This window comes from Diabrotica virgifera, chromosome 5 (assembly GCF_917563875.1).
Source record: "Diabrotica virgifera virgifera chromosome 5, PGI_DIABVI_V3a".
NCBI lineage: Eukaryota > Metazoa > Arthropoda > Insecta > Coleoptera > Chrysomelidae > Diabrotica > Diabrotica virgifera.
The window spans coordinates 218,227,647-218,247,684 of record NC_065447.1 but is presented as its reverse complement, the minus strand read 5'-3'; the positions used below and the strand labels follow the sequence as shown (position 1 = coordinate 218,247,684).

General features: G+C 32.3%; 1 protein-coding gene across 1 annotated transcript; it reads left to right on the top strand.

Annotated features, from left to right (window-relative positions):
- Positions 1–5,619: 5,619 nt before the first annotated feature.
- Positions 5,620–19,731, top strand: LOC126884664 (uncharacterized). The gene is made up of 2 exons (XM_050650733.1): positions 5,620–5,751; positions 19,301–19,731. The coding sequence occupies exons 1-2, from the start codon at positions 5,722–5,724 to the stop codon at positions 19,574–19,576; spliced, it is 306 nt and encodes a 101-aa protein (XP_050506690.1). The 5' UTR covers positions 5,620–5,721; the 3' UTR covers positions 19,577–19,731.
- Positions 19,732–20,038: the final 307 nt, after the last annotated feature.

The following is a 20,038-nucleotide window of genomic DNA, read 5'->3' as shown; positions in this document are numbered from 1 at the left end:
ACTAATTGTTCCGATGAGTAATTATATTGTAAATGTTTTGCATTATTGTAAATTTGCAAAGCATATGTCCTTTCTGATATACCCATCCTATCATTGTATTTCCCATTTTGCAATTCCTTGTTAATTTCCAATTGTTGGACTTTTCCCCAGAAATAATTCAAAAATTTTTGTTCAAATTGTTGCCAACTGTCAAATTCTTCTTCTTTGCAATCGAACCATAGGCTTGCTTCATTTTTGAGATGGTTTCTGATAGTTTCTTTTGCTGTTTCGAAATTTCCGATGTGCTGTATTTTCTTTTTCAGGCTATTTATGAACGGCACTGGGTGTAATCTTCTTACATCCCCGCCAAACCTTATCTTCACGTCATCTATGCTATGTATAACCATTTCTCTTCTTTCTCCGACATTTTGTTGAATATTGATTTCCGCAATCTTTCTTTCCACTTCTTCTCTGTCTGCTTTAATAGCGTTTTCAAACTTGTTTTTCAAATTTTCTATTTCTTTTTTCTGGCAATTCATTAATTCCTTTATTTTATTTTGAATTTTCATTTCTTGTTCTTTCATGTGGTCCTTCATTCTCATTTCTTGTTTTTGCATGTGATCTTTAATTTTCATTTCATACTTTTCTATGCGTTCCTCTATTTTCTTATTGTTCTCTTCTATCGCTTGTTTTGTTTCCTGTTGATTGTCATCCATTTTTTTCTCCACTTTATCCATTTTCTTTGATGTTTCTTCCTGATTTTTATCCATTGTCCTTTTTGCTTCATCCATTGCTTGTTTTGTTTCTCTTTGATTGTCATCCAGTTTTTGTGACTGGAGTTGCATCAGTTGTAATAGTTTATCTATTCCTGATAATTCTTGCTGTTCTGATGCCATGATTGTCGTGTCTAAAATATCTTCTTGGTCTGAATGTTCTTTTTGTTTTTTGTTGTCCTTGCTTTGGCTTCTTGTCACAGACATTTGTTTTCAAGAAGTATTATCCCCGCCAAATATGAAATTTTACTAGTATGTTACCAAGACGACTTTTTTTTACCCAAATATTATAAATTGTCAATAAATATATCAAATGTAAATATCGTAAAAATAAAATATTAAATCAGTTATGTAAAATTTGTACCTAAAGAGATCTAAAATTTTATGTTATCAAATGTAAGTATCTCACTTTTTACCATAGGCATATAAATTTTCAAATACCGGCTTTACTCTTTCTATCCTTCAAATTTGCCACTAGAAATACTTTACAATGCCCCACGTTGGGCGCCAGTTGATGTGATCTTGATTATTGATATGAGATAATATTCTTATATGTCACTTAATTTAATCAATGTATTAATACTAATCTAATTAATTAACCAAATCACATATCAATATGTTTTCAATCTCAGGGCGAATTATAAATTAATTACTTACTTTCGTGGCTTCTAAATATTTCTTAATGGTTCCTAATCGGGATAGAAAAGAAAAGAGTAAAAAAAATACACATATGGGTTACAATTATAATCAAAATATTTTTTATTTTATTTAAAAAGCAATCACTGCTTAATATTTGCTATTTCTTATTATTCTTAAACATAACATTTACAAATGGGAATCTTATTTCCTTTTGGTTTTCAATTGAAAGTTTTTATTAACATTTAACTATTAGGAGTTATTAGCAACAACTCTATTTAAGTTTGATGAAGCTTTTCTGATATTATTGATTATGTTATTCAATTTTTATGTGGAATTTAATACGAAAAACCCATACATTCATGTCCAAACAAATGAGACTGACCTTTTCCTGGTGAACTGAAAATGTCCTCACACAAAACCCGTTCCTGCTATCCTTGGCTGCGATCAAACCTCGTCCTGGCTTCCAATAATGTACTCCTTTGAAAAACTAGCTCGAATAGCTCTCGTTCCTGCTTCGGTCGTGATGCTGTGTTCTACCTTTTTCGAAACTGCTATCAGCTACCGGGACACTCTTGGCTCAAGGAGGTTCTTTTACTCTCGACCTGGCCTACTTCTCGTTCCACGATAGATACTCCACACTCACGGAACTACCGGCTTTTTCACTCTCCGTACACTACCGTCTACTACTCGACTTCACTTCTCGACAGCTCAAAACATTCTGCCCTCACTTTGTCATCCATTCCCCTACTTTCTAAATATCCCTTCCAGATTCACAAATCAATCTTCCACCACCAACTCTCATTCGTAATATTCCTCAAAACCAATTTTTAATCTTTCTAAATATGCTTAATGGATTTCAAAAGAAAATATTTAATTCCCATTCTAAAATACTTTCTAACTATTTACAAATTTTAATGACCTATTCTCTCTTTCAAATGAGTCTTATTTAGCATAGGCTAATGATCGAAACCTTCCGCGAAAAACGATAATGAACTATCATCTATTTCACTGAGTTTTTTCTAAGCACATTGTTAATGAGCGAACCTTCCGCGAAAAAACGATAATGGTACGCACCAGTCACTTTGTTTATTCTAATCGCATTGTCCCGAGTTTCGTACGCTTATTCTAATCACTTCTTAAAATTACATATAACAATTTGTTGTATACAGGTTGTTTTAAATTTATATGCCCGTGGTTGAGAAAATTGAAAATATTTTATATTAAATTGAATTTTATTTATAATTATCAAATTTTAATTTTTATATCAAATAGAAATATAACAATATATATATATATATATATATATATTATATATTATTATTTATATTTAATTAAGAATGTGTGTACTGATTTTCAGCTTTAGTAAATGGATTTAATTACTTTCGTAGGAAAGCAACTTTGATACCCTCTCAGTAACCCCTGTTCTACGTTTCGCTTGATCGAACGCAGTATGTTTCTCTACACACTCAGGGAGCCTTCAAGTATTACGTAACGCGATTTTTAAAGATTTTTGACCCCCACCCCCCTACGTAACGCACTGTAATGGGCGTTTAACTATTACGTAACGCAATTTTTGAAGATTTTTGACCCCCCTAACCTGCGTTACGTAATACTTGAACGGTCCCTCACAGAAATCAACTATGAAAAATCTAGCTTTAGTAAATTCAAAGAGATTTTTCAGCGCTGCCTCTCCGTCTAGAATGGAAGCATTGTATTTTCTCCTAACTTTAAAAAATTCTGTGAAAAGATTGAAGAGCTGATTTTGTTTCATAGCCCTCTCGTATTATCATGAAGGCATCAATAAAATTTTGTTTTTGGGATTATCCAAATATCTCTTTTCTCCAGATTATCCAGGCTATTTAGAGAGAATGCCTATTTATAGCCAGAGATCGGTTGGAGTGAGGAGAAGAGGCAGGCCCAAAGCAAGATTTAAGGACCAGGTGGTGTTAGAAGTGCGAAATTGGAAAACCAACGCGAAGGATAGGAAGGAACGGAAGCTGATTCTGGAACAGGCCAAGACCAACCATGAGTTGAAGAGCCAATGATGATGATGATGATGATCATCCAGAAAAAATGAAAAAAACGTTAATAAGGACTATATCATAATTGGCTAAATGATTAAACACTGATTAACAATGATTAAACAGAAATTAAACAAAAATAAACAAGCATGGTTAATTTTAAAAGGGAAGTACCTAATAAGAGGCATAAACAAAATTTTCAAATAAAATACGAGGAACTTAACAAATGCCAGATTTCCTCTGGCCCCTTTAGCAATTAAAGCTATGTTAATTGTACGTTTGCTCCTTATTGCTTCCCGTGTTATCATAGGCGTCATTTCACGAATTTCATTGGGGTGGCAAAACCTACCGTGGGGTTTTGGTAAGGGGGGTCAAGGGGTCCTCCGCCGGGAAAATATTGATGCAAAATAAAATGGTTTAACGCAATTTATACACTATTTTTTTATAACTATACACACTGGCTGTGCACATCCTGATTTTCGATTTTTTACAATATCTGCCCCAACCTTGTGTATTAACCTAGGATTCTACTGGATACAGGACTAAATCTTATAAATCCAATACAATAATTCAAATATTTAAAATAGGCTTTTATTTACAATAGTATTTTAGTAAGATAAGAGAAACAATGTGTGTTTTAGAGGTGATGAATTCAAATCTAACTTAAATAAAGTCTCCTTTTCCGGATATTAAATACATCAATGACACTTTCAATATCGACTGGGATTTTCCTTTCAATGGCTAAAAGCCCCAATGCAGACATTCTTTCCTAGCCGCTAACATTTCTGGTGTAGGGTTTTAATCTACTCAGGCATGAAAAGGTCCTTTCACACCCACCTGAGTTTAGTGGTATCGTGAAAAATAGCCTGAATATTTCAAACGTCATGGGCAAGACATTTTTTAGACATGGCTTTTCCACAAAAACTGACGATTTTTCTTCAACTGTTTTGTTTCTCATTTCTTTCATATTATGAAAAATTTTCATTTTGCAGAAAAGTAACTCCTCATCCAAAGAGTAGTATTTTGAAACAAACTTGATGCTTTCCTCCACTACTTCATGTCTTACCAACAATTAGCTCAGGTGGTTAAGTACATCCAAATTGTTTTCCTGCAGCCGATTTTCAATTTCCTGTTCCAAAGTGTCAAGGAAAAACGGTAGCTTTTAGGTGCTATTTAACCATTCCAAATAGAGCTTTAGAGCCTCTGCCAAGTTTAGCTAGGATTTTTCCTTTCCTTGGGAGCTCCGCTGGACGAAACTCATATTTTTAAGTAATTTTAGAGCAGTAATCAAACATCTTGTCGAAGTATTGGTCTGTCCTAAAACTTTGTAGTATCTCAATTGTACTGTTTGATTTTTATACATAATTTATTTATAAAATTTAGTTTTATGGGTCAATCTTTGGGGTGGCAAAATAGGAGGGTACAAAACTTTGGGGTGGCAGCTGCCACCCCTTGCCACCGCGAATTACGCCTATGCGTGTCCTTGTTGCATAACTTTATTTACTTCCTTGTATTCTTTATTATTATTCTTCAAATTTCTTCTTTCTTCCGTCATGTCAAGAATTTTCTGTCATCCAACTTTTCTTTAATTGTATTATCTTGTAACCCGGAAAATTTTATGAACCTTCATGTCTAGTATTTTTGATGTGTTCCCATCGTTCTTCCACATTTTCTTTTAATTTTTTGCTGAAATTGAGTATTCATTTTCTAGGTTTCTCTTGTACTTTTTCTCTAGTTGTTTTATTTTTTAAAGCTTCAATATTGTATCCAACGTGTTTTGAAGGCCTAGAGACCATTTTATCTTTGAATCCAAACACTAATTAGTGGAATATGGTCAGAGCTAATATCTGTTCCAGAGTAATCAAGTGCCCTTTTAATGTTATTTGGGAATCCTTTATGTATTGGGACATAATCTGTATTTATTGTTTTAAAATATGGCCTTAGATAAAATTTATCGTGTTTGAATTTGAATTATATTATGAACAGATTATGAAATATCATAAAACTTATCTAAACAAATGTTTTTCAAAATCAAAATTAAAAAGTCTACGTAGGAATAATTTATTACCGATTTATTAAAAACCCAAAAACTCATTTAAAAATTATGCCTAAATTAATTAAAACACCTAATAAATAATAAATCACACTGACTGATGCATAATCACAGGTTTGGGCGAAATTGTTATTTTATTGAGATTAACTATTTTATTATCTACGTTTTTCTAGCTATAAAAGAGAACCAAAAACTGAACGACTTACATCAAACATTTGTCTTTGAGGACTAATCATCTCAAAAAGTCAAATCGAAAATGAAGGTCTACATTTTCCTGTTCATTGTGGTAAGTGACACTTTACACAATTTTAAGTAACTTTAGTTTTATTGTTCATGTAAATATAAACATCAAATTATTTCTTCGTTATATTCTAAAAGCAGTGGTGGCGAGGCGCTTGGTGTAAAGCAGGGGTCGGCAACATTTTTCGGATGGCGGGCCATGTTCAAAATAAAACCTTTTATGCGGGCCGCATATTCAAATATAACTTAAATAGTCTTCTTCTTCTTCAGTCTGTTTCCATCCACCCCTGGACAAAGGCCTCCAATGAGTTCTTCACTTCTCTTTGTTTTGTATTATTTAGTGCCAGTTACTCCCCATTTGTGCTTTGATATCGTCTAGCCATCGTTGTTGTGGTCTTCCACTACTGCTCGTCTGGTCTCCGATGTATAATGTTTCTCGTCCACATTTCGTTGTTTTGTCATGTCACGTGTCCTACCTAGTTTCATTTCATTTGCGCAATTCTTCCAATTACATCCTCCACCTTCGTCCTGCTTCATATGTCCTTATTTTCTTATATGTTTTTTCAGAGATACTCGTAATAGCTCATTCGATGGACGTGTGTTTTTCTTAATCTATACAGAGTGAGTTTTATGTATGTAACGCCTCAATTATCTCGAAAACGGCTTTCATCATTTTTATAAATTTTGGTATGTAAGGGTCTTGTGATACGATCGATATTATGGTGGTATTTACATTGTTTTCGGATCTTCCGTTTTTCTGAAAATCTAATGAACTTTCTTATTTGAAATGGGGCACCCTGTATATTTTTTGGGTTTTGAAGTCCTTAAGAAATGCTGATTATTTTTTATGTAATACTCCCTATACCTAAATGCCATAAGTTCGTCGTTATTGCTATATTTATTTAACAAAAAATTTAAAACAAATTTAAAAATTAATTTTCTTGGCCCGATCAGACATTCTTTTAGGTTCTTTGGATCATTTTAAATAAAAAAGGTCCCTTGTAATTTTTCTCTAAAGTCGATCGTTTTTGAATAGTTATAAACAATTTTATACTCAAAAAAAAAGAAAAATGACGGTTATCAAGGCTCAAAATCCCAAGTAAAAAATATTACTTTTGTAATTACAACCTAAATTCAAGTTCAAACCTTATTATACGCAGTTTGGGCTTATTTCATTGTAAAAGATTGTTTTTTAATTGTTAATGCAGCATGATCGCCCGTTCTCTCATAAGCGATTCATTTAGACTTCTTAAAAAATAATATTTTAGAATAAAACATGCCAAAAATTCTTATGGGGAGCTGATAGAAGAAGGCTTCAAATTTAATTTAGGCTCTTCGTGATTTCAAAAATAATGTTTTTTATTTATGTTTTCGAGCATTGAAAATCGTCAAAGTTTCGTTTTTTCAGAATTAAATTGTTTATAACTTTAGGGAAGAATTTCAAAGAACATTTTTTGTTAAATAAATGTAATAATAACTCCGAAATTGCCGCATTTAGGTATAGGGAATATTACATAAAAAATAATCAGTATTTTTTAAGGACTTCAAAACGCCAAAAATATACAGGATGTCCTATTTGAAATAAGAAAGTTCATTAGATTTTCAGAAAAACGGAAGATCTGACAACAATGTAAGTACCACCATAATATCGGCCGTATCACAAGACACCAAAATTTATAAAAAATCGTGCAAGCCGTTTTTAAGATAATTGTGGCGTTCCATACATAAAACTAACTCTGTATAATATTCATTTTTCATCTGGTTTAAGACATTTATAACTTCCTCGTTAGTAATTTCGGTAGTATTTCAGATCCTACATTTATAATTTCCATACCGTGGTTTTCTGGTTTTGCTACGCTGAATGAGTAGGTATAATTCTGTATAAATAGTAATCTTCAACAATATTTTTTATTATCTTATTTTTGTCGTTTTAGTGACTCCATTTTTATCTTTTATCTGGTGTATTTGTTGTCGGTCTTTACTACTTATTTAGAGTTTTCAACACTTTCAAACTCTCGTTTTTCTCTATATTATTTTCGATTTGTTCGGTGTTGTTGTCCCTGATGTCTTATTCTTTTTCTTATTGCCTTATTAAGTTTCTTATATTCGGGTGAATTTCGGTCCATGCAATTTCTGTCCTTAATCGTAAGTTTGACTTGACTTGATTTCGATATCTTTAGGTTTGACTTGAAATCAAACTTCTTCAAACAGTTTGAAAAGTTTGAATATTACGCAACGTGTTTATTTTCAATTTTAAATGAGTCCGCCTTTATTTGTTCAGTGGCGGATCAACGGGAGGAGGGGGAGGGGTAGGGGAAATTCCCCCTCTCCCAACAAAGGCAAACAATTTTTTTTGACAAATTTCAATAAACATAGGAATGTATTGGCTGATACGATATTTAAACCGCAGACAGACAAATAAAACCTAATAAACGAGCCAGTTAGGATAATTATTAAGAAAGCTTGATGCATATTTTTACATTAATTTTTTTTTTAATTTAAACCCAACATTTGTAGCCTGTATCCGGAAAAAATTTAAATTGTAGATATAAAACCATATAGACCTGGATCCAGCGTACCAAAAAAAAGTTGATTAATAGCAAGCTGAAAATTTGTTAATAGCTTAACGGTGTCTAGTCAGACAAACTTTGATGTATGGGAACACTGGAACAGAAGAAGTTAATTGTGGAAAAGGTTAAAAATTTGGAACGTCAGACTACGTAAACGTTCCATGTATTTTGTCGGACAGAACTTCCAATTAATTTGTAACCATTTCATTAAACTCTCATGCAAAAATCAGACTGGTGTTTATCACCAACAGAGATGGGCATCGACACGTCGACTTTAATTGTCGACACAGACGTGTCGACAATGTCGAGAACGTGTCAACAATGTCGACAATGTCGACAATGTCAGCAACGTGTCCATAATGGAAAAAAGTGAGGTTATGTTATGAAATTATTCAGTTGTAAACTTTGAATGTGATCTGATCTGATCAGAATCAAAATGAGTGGCATCTCAGCTCAAATCGAGAGACTCTTTTCAAATTGGGGACACATTCACAGTCTGATAAGAAATAGATTAACGTTCACTAATTCCAAGAAATTGGTACATATTTATGTTTCATTAAAGGGAGAGTATCCTGATAAAAATAGTTATGACCTGGACGAGGAAGAAATTGTAGATATGGACGGGGAAAGTACAACTATTTGATGTATTATTGGTTAAATGTTTTCTTTGGTTAACAATTAGCAAAACCGCAAAATGTTGTAATGTTTTTATTATGCAGTCTCTGCCAAAGCACGAAGAGATTCAACACTGTTTCAGTAATTATTATACTATAATTATTATAATAAAGAGTTAGTAAAATTTAAAAAAAAGTAAACGAAATGTTAGGAAACAAGGTAAGGTTTCAATGTACTGAGATATGTTTGATTGTGGTTTTGAATCTTACCTCGTTTACTGACGTTTAGGTTTACGTTTCTTTTTAATTTTTTTAAACCTTTCTGTAAATGTTACGAGTTTACGAGTAACGATAGAAAATTAAAAATCTATGAAAATTTGTTTTGCTGGTTTTTTCTGGTTTTGCATCTATATGGTAATATTTTAGATTCATTACATTGCATTACTCTATCATGAGGTTTGCACATAATAAATTGTCTCTATATGAATCTATTTAAAATTCATTTACACTTGAAAAACCTGCAATCAAACAATTATGGAATATCCTATGAATTTGACAATCGCAAGTTAATAGTGAGGTTAAAAGTTTCAAAAGTTTGAGATTATTTGGTCTCTTTGCAACTTGTTGAAACATTAATGCATACTTTTTCAATAAGTCAGCGCAGCCAGATTAACCTAAAATTTCAAATTAGTGCGCACGGAACGTCATTCTGATCGTTTGCTAATTGTCGACATACTCGACATTGTCGACATTGGCAACAACTTGAAATCACTCGACATCGACATGATTGTCGACATGTCGACAATCGAATTGTCGACATGACATTATCGACACCGCCCATCCCTGATCACCAACTGGGTATTTTAATAAGTGGAACACGAAGAACATGTCAAATGACAGGAATCATGTTGGTTAGTAATAGCAGTCTGATTTTTGCATGAGAATTTAATGAAAGGGTAACAAATCAATTGGATGTTCTGACGGACAAAATACATGGGACGTTTTCGTAATCTGACGTTCCAAATTTTTTAACTGTTCCACAATTAAAACTTCCCCTGTTCCAGTGTTCCCGTACATCAAAGTTTGTCCGACTAGACACCGTTAAGCTATTAACAAATTTTCAGCTTGCTATTAATCAACTTTTTTTGGTACGCGGGATCCAGGTCTAATAACCCTATGGTTAGTTTTGAATTTTAAAGAAATACCAACGAATATACATACAGCAATACTAACTTTTGTATTGTGGTACATATTTTCGAGTGAACTAGCAGCTTGGTACCACATGTTTTTTCGAACTGGCCCTAAGATAAATAATAGTCTTATTTTATTGTTAAGGGCATAGGCGTAACATGTCGCTTATTAAAATGTTGAATGTGTTTTAAATGTATTAATTTTTTTCAAATCCTGAGAAAACCAATAAGAATTTAAAAAAAAATTAAAAGCAGCATGAAAGATTACATTATTTCTGAGGGACAAACATCCCTGAAAACTTCTATAATGTTTATTTTAATAAGTTATGGATGTGAACATAAAAAGCAAAATTTAGTGTTATTATTAATTGCAAATATTTTATTCAAAAGAAACTTTTTATTTGTTCTAAGAGACTTTCGGCCCTCGGTAATAACGCAATCTTTCATTCTGCGTTTAAATTTTTCAAAAATACTTATTAGTTTTTTCAGGATTCGAAAAAATAAATATCTACATTTAAAAGTTTTAAATTAAAACACATTGAAAATTTTGACTTTTATGTGGCACTCATTGTATTATTAATTTTCTTATCTTAATTGGAAACTAACATGTCTATCTCGACAAAAAAGTATATGTACTAAATAAATTATTTTTCAAACTCTTTCAAACTAGTTTGACAAACAGTTTTAATTTTCAAACCTGTACGATTGACCAGTTTGACTTGACTTGAAATATTTGTCAGAAGGATTGACTTGAGTTTGACTTGAAATTAAGTCAAACTCAAGTCAAGTTCAAACATTCAAGTCAAACTTGTGCAACTCTACTTATGTTGATACCATATTCGTTTAGATCTGCCTTCTTAAAAGTGTGTTCTAAGAGGGTTGTGAATAGCTTCGGTGAGATGGTGTATCCTTACCGAACTCCTCGCTGTGTACAGAATTTATTTGTTTGTTGTTCAGATAGTCTTACCCTAGCCGTTGCATTTTGGTAGATATATTTGATCATGTTAGTGTAGCGACGGTCTATTCGGCATTCTGTCAATGCTTTTAACATTTTCTGCTGGCTTTTATGGTATCAAATGTTTCTCTTAGTCCACGAATATCAGTGCCAATAATTTGTTGTATTCCACAGACTTCTCTATCAGATTTTTTTATTACCAGTAAGTGATTGTTAATGCTATATCCAGATCTAAATTCAGCTTGTTCTCTAGATTGATAGAAGTCTAACTTAGCCTCCAGTCTTTTTTTGATAATTTTTGTGAAAAGTTTATATATGTGTGATATCAAACTGATACGATGGTAGTTTATTTAGATCTGTTATGTTACCTTTCTTGTGTAATAAAACAATGACCGCATTGTTCCATTGAGAAGGGGTTTTTCCTTGGTAAATGCATTCGGTGAAAAGTTTGGCCAAAGTTTGGATAATTTTATTTCCACCTCGTTTTAGGGTCCTGCCTACAAATACAAAATTGTGTCATGAAATTTGGTATGTGGGGTTAAAATAACTTTTTCCGATATCTTTACCGCGAAGCAAAATATCGGAAATTTACCGTGTTTATAGATTCGCAGTAGGTTGCGTTTAAAATTTAAATTTTAGTTGAGTATCTTAAAAAATATGAACCTTCAACCTGTATGACTGTGCAAAACATTATACATTATATTTGCAGCATTATACAGAATTTGGCTGTTAATTCCTGCGATGTTTAGGAGCTGAAAAAATATAACCATCGGCCACCTTTGCGTTCTCCTTGATACCGAGTATGTACCGCACATTTTATCTACTGTGTCGACACCTCCTTTGTGGGAATTATAATCTAAAATTATATTTGGCTTTTTTTTATCCGGATCTACTGCAGAATCATTATGCATGGTTGATATCAAAGGCACAGCTTTATTTTTTGCAGGGACATATGACACTATAGTTACCTCTTTTTGAAATCCGAAAAGGAACGATCCAACTTCTCTTTCTTTATGTGGTAGGAACTCCAATGGCAGCTCCCGTTTATTTTTCTTTAGTGTGCCAACCATTGTTACTTTATCTTTCAAAAGATCATTGGCCAATGAGTAACTTGTGTACCAATTATCACATGTCAAGTTCCGGTTTTTCCCTTTCCAGTCTTGAAGTAAACGATGTACAATATCAGCAGGTTTATTTGATTTGTTGTAAGGTCCTTGTGGCTGATTACCACAATACACCTCTAAATGTGTAACATAAAATGTCTGGGCATCACACAATACAAATACTTTTAACCCATACTTTGCAGGCTTGGACGGGATATATTGAATAAAACTGCATCTACCTCTGAAAGGTATTAACATTTCGTCAATTGTTACTTCTTCTCCTAAACAGTAGTTATTGTTGCAGTTCTCTACAAAACGATCCAGTGTAACTCGAATAGTAGCAAGCTTATCAGTTTCCTTGCGTATCCCTCTACTATTTTTGTCATCAAATCTTATAGCAGCAAGCAAAAATAAAAATCGATCAGCACTCATGCACGCTCTAAATATTTCTGAGCCGGTTCCGTCTTTAGTCCACAATTCAAGAAAATGTGTATGGTTTTGCTTTTTAGTTCCTGCAAGAAGTAGTAGTCCGATAAATGCCATAATTTCTGTTTTTGTTGTGTCTTTAGCCCGTCTCGGCCGGTTATACTTTATTCGCATATTTGTAATTTTCAAGTTTGTACACTCAACTATATTTTCAACAATGTCGTCACTAAAAATTTTTTCGAAAGCACTTCTCTCATTGGTAATATCTCTAGCACTCAGCTTTGGCCCAGGAAGTATTTTTACAATATTTTTGCTGGAAGTTTTGCTCTAAACTCTCACCATCCCTCTCGTTATCTGAATCAGAAGACTTTTTATCATTTAGTTATATCTCCGACTCAGTGTTATAATCGTTGTCTTCCGTAATTTCTTCCTCTTCTTCTGACGAACTAGCATCCTCTTCTCCCCTAACTTCTTCCTCAGGTTCTTCTTCGAGCAATGCTTCAGCCATAGCTCTAAGCTCATCTTGTATGAGACTTTTAGGGTTTCTAACACGCACTCGATCCCTATAAAAAATATTTCTCCTAAGTTTCCATTTCACATTTTTGTATAAAAAGTACAATGTAACATTTACTACACAGAAAATAACTCGTTTGCAGGTAATTTAAAGTTTAACATTCGTTAAATTTACTTACATAACTATGTGCGTGGTGTACTGAAGGCACCGTTCGGGAACTCACTTTGATATTTTTTATCACAACTCAACTATTGGATCAAAAATCACGTATCGACTGTAACAGACAATGGTTGATACTATATAGGTCTGGATCCCGCGTATGAAAAAAAAGTTGATTAATAGCAAGCTGAAAATTTGTTAATAGCTTAAGGGTGTCTAGTCGGATAAACTTTGATATATGGGAACACTGGAACAGGGGCAGTTTTAATTTTGGAACAGGTTAAAAATTTGGAACGGTCACACCACGAAAACGGCACATTTATTTTGTCCGACAGAACAGACTTAAACTCTCCGAACAGAGATTATACTCTCATGCAAAAATCACACTGTTCTGTCGGACAAAATACATGTGCCGTTTTCGTGGTCTGACTGTTCCAAATTTTTAACCTATTCCACACTTAAAACTTCCCCTGTTGCAGTGTTCCCATATATCAAAGTTTGTCCGACTAGACACCCTTAAGCTATTAACAAATTTTCAGCTTGCTATTAATCAACTTTTTTTTCATACGCGGGATCCAGACCTAATACTGATAGGCATAGATAAATAATAATATAGTATTACCGGATAGATAGGCAACTCACTGTTAAATTTTGGTTCCTTACGCCATTTGCGTTTGATGTGTTAACTAATCACCATTTGGCGGGAAATTCAAATGGACAAGCATTAATTTTATCCGTTTAGCGCCTCTTGCGGGCAATTTCGTTACTAATTAAATATCTTCTTATTTTACAAGAAATAATCTCACCTATATTATTAAAATAAAATACCACAACTTACTAAGCTTGTTAAAGTATTTTATTTAAATAATATCTAAGTAATACTCATAAATTATTCGGAATTATTAAGTTACAAAATATGTTATTTTTGCTGTCAAATTTAGTAAGGAAAAGGGATATAAAAAAGTTAGACAATGTTTTTCTAAATATAGGTACGTGTATTTATTTGTTGTTTCAGATAAAACAGTTATAAACTAATTACTATTTACCTATGCATTTTTCTAACTTGTCTATGATTTGTACACAACAATAATAGTTTTTTTTATTAACACAACACCAAAGTTCTTTCGTAACTAAAACAAAACTACACTTTATAAACGAAGGATAAGGAACCAACTTAAATTGAAATTACTAAGAAAAAATCGTTAAAGATAATACTATAATACAATAAAAACTGTAAACTAATAGAAAATTATTTGCACTAACTCTAAACTGTCTGTCATTACTTTTGACAGAATTGACATTGCCGAGTAATGCCGAGTTAAGCCTCGTTCGATTATTTTATTAATTTGTGATATTCATATTCAGGTATGGTGTTAACATAAATGATTGGTTGAAGTCTTCGTGAGCGAGATATGCTGTCATTTCTCTTTATTTAGCTGATCGGTGTGGAAGTGGTGGGGGGAAATTACCCATTTGTTCCATATAAGATACCAGGCCATGACTGATAGGTTACGTCGAGCGCCGTAAACGCAGAAAATAGTTTTAAGAAACGGCAACCAACTTAACACGCATGGTGTACTGTGTACACCGTAGCCCGTAGTTAAAGGTTAAGCTTTTAGTCTTATTCTAGTAAAAGTTATGAATCTTTTAAAGTACAAGGTGCAGATTCGTGAATTGCAAAGTTTAATCGAAAAATTTGACTGACAAAATTTGAAATATAGATTTTAAATCAAATTCAAAAATAAAACATGAGTACAAAGAAGTTTTCTGGAAAGTTTTAGATCAAAATGTTTTATATAAAACAAATAGTGCAACGTTTAACATCTACGTTATAAATCCTCAAAATGACGCTAATTTTTCGAGATACCGATCATTGGTGGTGAATGGCTAATTTTGGTCTTACTTTATGTTTTTGATGGTGCTCAAAACGAAAATAAATTTTATTTTGAATTTTAGGTGGGAGAACATTGTCAAAACCGCAATTTTGCCCTAAAAATAAAAAAAAGTTAAACCACGTTTTTCTTAAAATTAAAAGTGGCACCATATTTTCTTTATAACACATCTAGACCTAAAACTCCCAATAAAACTTCTTTGAACTCTGTGGTTTAACACAAACGAAATCAAATAGATAAATTTTAAATTTTGTCACTTAATTTTTGCTATTTAACTCTGCAATTCACGAATATGCACCTTTTATTTTTAAAAATTCATAACTTTTATAAAAAAAAAGACTCAAAGACTACAGTTACTTTTACTTTCATAGTTTTCACAAAGGTGAGAAATATATGCTGTTGAAATTTTAGAAAAAAATATTAAAATGGAACAGAGTTGTAGTGGGTTAAACGTAAAAATTCGTGACTTCACTTTTTTTTTCATTTTTAGGTTAAAATTGCGATTTTGACAGTGTTCCCTCACATAAAATTCAAAATAAACCACTTTTTCATTATCAGCATCATCGAAAACATAAAATAAGACTAAAATTAGCCATTCACTTCCCATGGTCAGTATCTAGAAAAATAAGTGTTATTTTGGGGATGTATAACGTCTATATTAAAAGTTGCGCCATTTTTTTTCTATTAAACATTTGTAACTAAAACTTTCCAGAAAACTTTTTTGTACTCTATGTTTTAACATAAACGTGATTAATAAGATAAATTTTAAATTTTGTCTCATAACTTATGCGATTAAACTTTGCAATTCACGAATCTGAACCTTGTACTTTAAAAAATTCATAACTTTTACTAGAATAAGACTAAAATCTTAAAACAGATACCGTTGTCTTCAAAAAGGTGAGCAACATATAGTGTACAAACCTTAGAAAAAAATATTAAAATCGACCAGAGTTGTAGCGAGTTAAACGCAAAAAAAGTGATTTCACTTTTTTTATTTTTATGGTAAAATTGCGATTTTGACAATATTCCCCCAGGGGCCGTTCAAGTATTACGTAACGCAGGTTGGGGGAAGGGGTAAAAAATATTCAAAAATTGCGTTACGCCATAGTTAAACGCCCATTAGGGTGCGTTACGTAGGGGGGAGGGGGGTCAAAAATTGCGTTACGTAATACTTGAACGCTCCCCCACCTAAAATTTAAAATAAATTTTATTTTCGTTTTCAGCACCGTCAGAAACATAATCTAAGACCAAAATTAGCCATTCACCACCCATGGTCAGTATCTCGAAAAACACCCGCTATATTGGGGATTTCTAATGTCGATAATAAAAGTTGCACTATTTTTTTTCTATAAAACATTTTGATCTAAAGCTTTCCAAAAAACTTCTTTGTACTCTATACTTTAACATGCACGTGATTAAAAAGCTAAATTTCAAACTTTGTCGCTCTACTTTTGCGATTGAACTTTGCAATTCAGATATCTGCACCTTTCACTTTAAAAAATTTATAACTTTTATTTGAATAAGACTGAAAGCTTGAAGTAAGTACCGTTCTCTTAAGAAAGGTGAGAAATATATACTGTAAAAATTTCAGAAAAAAATATTAAAAGTGAACAGAGTTGTAGCGAGGTAAACGCAAAAAAACGTGATTTCTCTTTTTTTATTTTTAGGTTAAAATTGCGATTTTGACAATGTTCCCCCACATAAAATTCAAAATAAACCACATTTTCGTTTTCAGCACCTTCAAAAATATAAAGTATGAATAAAATTAGCCATTCACCTCTCCGTGGTCAGTACCTGGGCATTTTAGGGGTATCTCCCGCTCGCCTATTGCTTTTCGCTTAAATCAAATGTTCTAGCTGCCACCCACCTGCCTCTTGGCAGTTTGAATATTTAATTTAAGCGAAAAGCAATGTTTATTTCTCAAATGAACATTTTATTTCTGTTTTCTGACAGCAGTAAAATGTATTTTGAATTAAATAAATTACGTACATTTTTCTTTGTGTGTCTACTAATTTAATTAAAATTCGGTCCTTGTGGGATCGGTACTCACCGGAGGGACCGCAGACGTTCGGATATAATTAGTGTCTCTCTATAATTAGTGTCTAAAAATCATTATGAAATTGACTGGCCAGTTAGTTGTGAAAACCAGTGCCAATAAAACAGAAAACACACAATTTAATTTAAAAAAATGTTTTATACCCTGTATGAATGTTAATCTCATCACGCCCAGACGGATGACGTGACTACCTACATATATATGCCAAAAAATCATAATTTAAAAATAAAAATCGACCTGTTTCGATATTTATTTCCCAAATTGCTCATTCACAAATAGGGCAGTCAATGAGAGTATTTGGCTCCGAATTCCATTCTATTAAATCGATTTACTTGATATTTACAAAGTAAGTAGGGAATAGCTGAGGCAACAAAGTCTACCCTATATAATTTGGCGCTTTTATCTTCGGGAGGTTCCCACCCCTTCAAGGAGGTGGAAATTTTTGGTCAAAATAAATACGAAAGTGGCTAGAAAATCTAATTCTAAGCAAAAACTGTTCTATAATTTTTTTTGGAAAACTCAATACTTATTGAGTTATTCGGGGTTGAAAATTAGCCATTTTCATTGAAAAAATGACACCTTTTCGGATGTTTTTTGCGAATACCTTAAAAACTATGCATCTAACTTAAAAACCTATATAAAATATGTTTCTAGCTTATAAAGAAACAACTCGTTCCTTCATAAATCTTCTAGTTATAATAGGAAAAAAGAAATGGTAGGTGAAAAGAGTTTGTTTTTTGGTGCATGCTCAAATCGGTGTATTCAACTTGAATTAACAAAGAAACGGTCGATTTTAGGTGTTTAATGCTACCAATGCCTTTTGAAGTGTTTGAAAAGTCCTTTAAAATGAGAAATTTAAATGTCAATTACATTCAAACTAAAGCGAGATATGCTGCAAAAAAAATTGATGACTAATGCATTTTAAGAAAAAATGAGAAGTATATTTAACATCTTATCCATCAGAATGTAAATGGATCGTTTTCCTTCTACAACACCTTTTATTATACTGTTATTTCTATGTTCAAAAAGTTGGACGGGTTTAAAATGCATGGTTTTTGAAAAAAATAAGATCAAATTATAGAGTGCATTTTTAAATTTTCTTAAATATCTCACTTTTTCTCCGTGTAATTTGAAAATGATAAGAGATACAAAGAAACATAAAAAATGTAGGTTTTTTTTAGAAAAAAATTTTGTTTTTATTTTTCATTACCGTATTTCGTATATCATTTTCAAGTTACATGGAAAAAAGGTAGATTTTTAAGAAAATTTAAAAATTTTCTCTATAATTTGATATTATTTTTTTTCAAAAATTATTCATTTTAAACCGGTCCAACTTTTTGAACATAGAATTCTGGTGGATAAGGGGTTAAAAATACTTCTAATTTTTCCTTAAAATATATTAGTCATCAATTTTTTTTGCTGCATATCTCGCTTAGTTTGAACGTAATCGAGATTTAATATTGCTTATTTTAAAGATCTTTTCAAGCACTACGAAAGGTATTGGTAGCATTATACACCTAAAATCGACGTGATTTTCACATGGCGATGGGGCAAAATCACTAGAACAACAACCTGCTACATTTTAACCCATACCAATATATCTGGGTATCATAATGGTACATGGCAAAAAAGTTTTCATGTTATTTATTAATCTTATATCTTTTTCTCATGAGCATCTTTCAGTGCGTCAAAATTTTTCGATTTCTTTCTAACGCATTAAATTGTATGTGACAGAAAAAAAGGCACGTCGGTGATTACATACATTTTTATAACATTTATTCTAGTTGTCGATAGATGGCGCTATACTCGAAAAAAGATTAATTATGAATTATATAATATATCTACGAATATAATCTGTACAAATCTGACTATACAAATTAAAGAAAATACCATTTTATAAATGCAATAAACACAATTGATTTGTTTAATGCCAAATTGCAAATAAAATTTGACAACTATCAGATTTAACTAAAATGTCACGTGAGAAGAAATACTATAAATGTGTATTATCACGGACTTACCTTTTTTTCTATCATTTGTGACGCACTGAAAAATGCTCATGAAAAGGACATTACCAACTTTAGCTTATACACTAAATTTATTAATACATTTTCAGTTGTTGGTTAACGTGGTGAATGGATTAGATCATGATTTATATGGAGTATCTCACTTATTGCTAAACCGAAGGCAAAAACGACAGTTGAAATCATCTGATAATCATGTGAGTCCTCGTCCACTTGAAGTACAACCCCGACAAATATCGCTATCGCGAGAGGAGTTAAAGAAGATATGTGCTACTCCTACTACTGCCCCTACATACCGTTATCCATATTATGTTGGATATGTGTATATTCCTACTTTGTGTCCTCCCGAAACATCTTCAACATCTTAATGAAATGATAGATTTAACAAAGTAGAGATTCGCACCTATTAGTTATGGTATTTATCAACTAGTGTGGTACCACTCATTTTGCTGCTTGCACTGATCCAATATATATATGGCTTTAAACATACCAGGGTTGTTTCTAATAAATCTCATAACTCATAGTGTTATTATTATTCTATATATAGATAGTAGAGATATAACACTTATAAAGTGTTATATCTCATAACTCAAAGTATTAGATGCATTACAATGGTGAAACTATGGTCGAAGTCAAACAACAAGGAAAAAATATATAGGGTGTTTGGTAAAGAATGAGCTATAGCATCACCTTAGATTCCTGAGGTTAAAATAGGTCGATTTAAGCTGACTTACCTTAGTACAAATGTCGATAAAAACCGAAATACAGGATGTCAAAGTTAGGGGTCGACAAGACAAGATTTCTTGTCTTGACAACAACTTCTTGTCTTG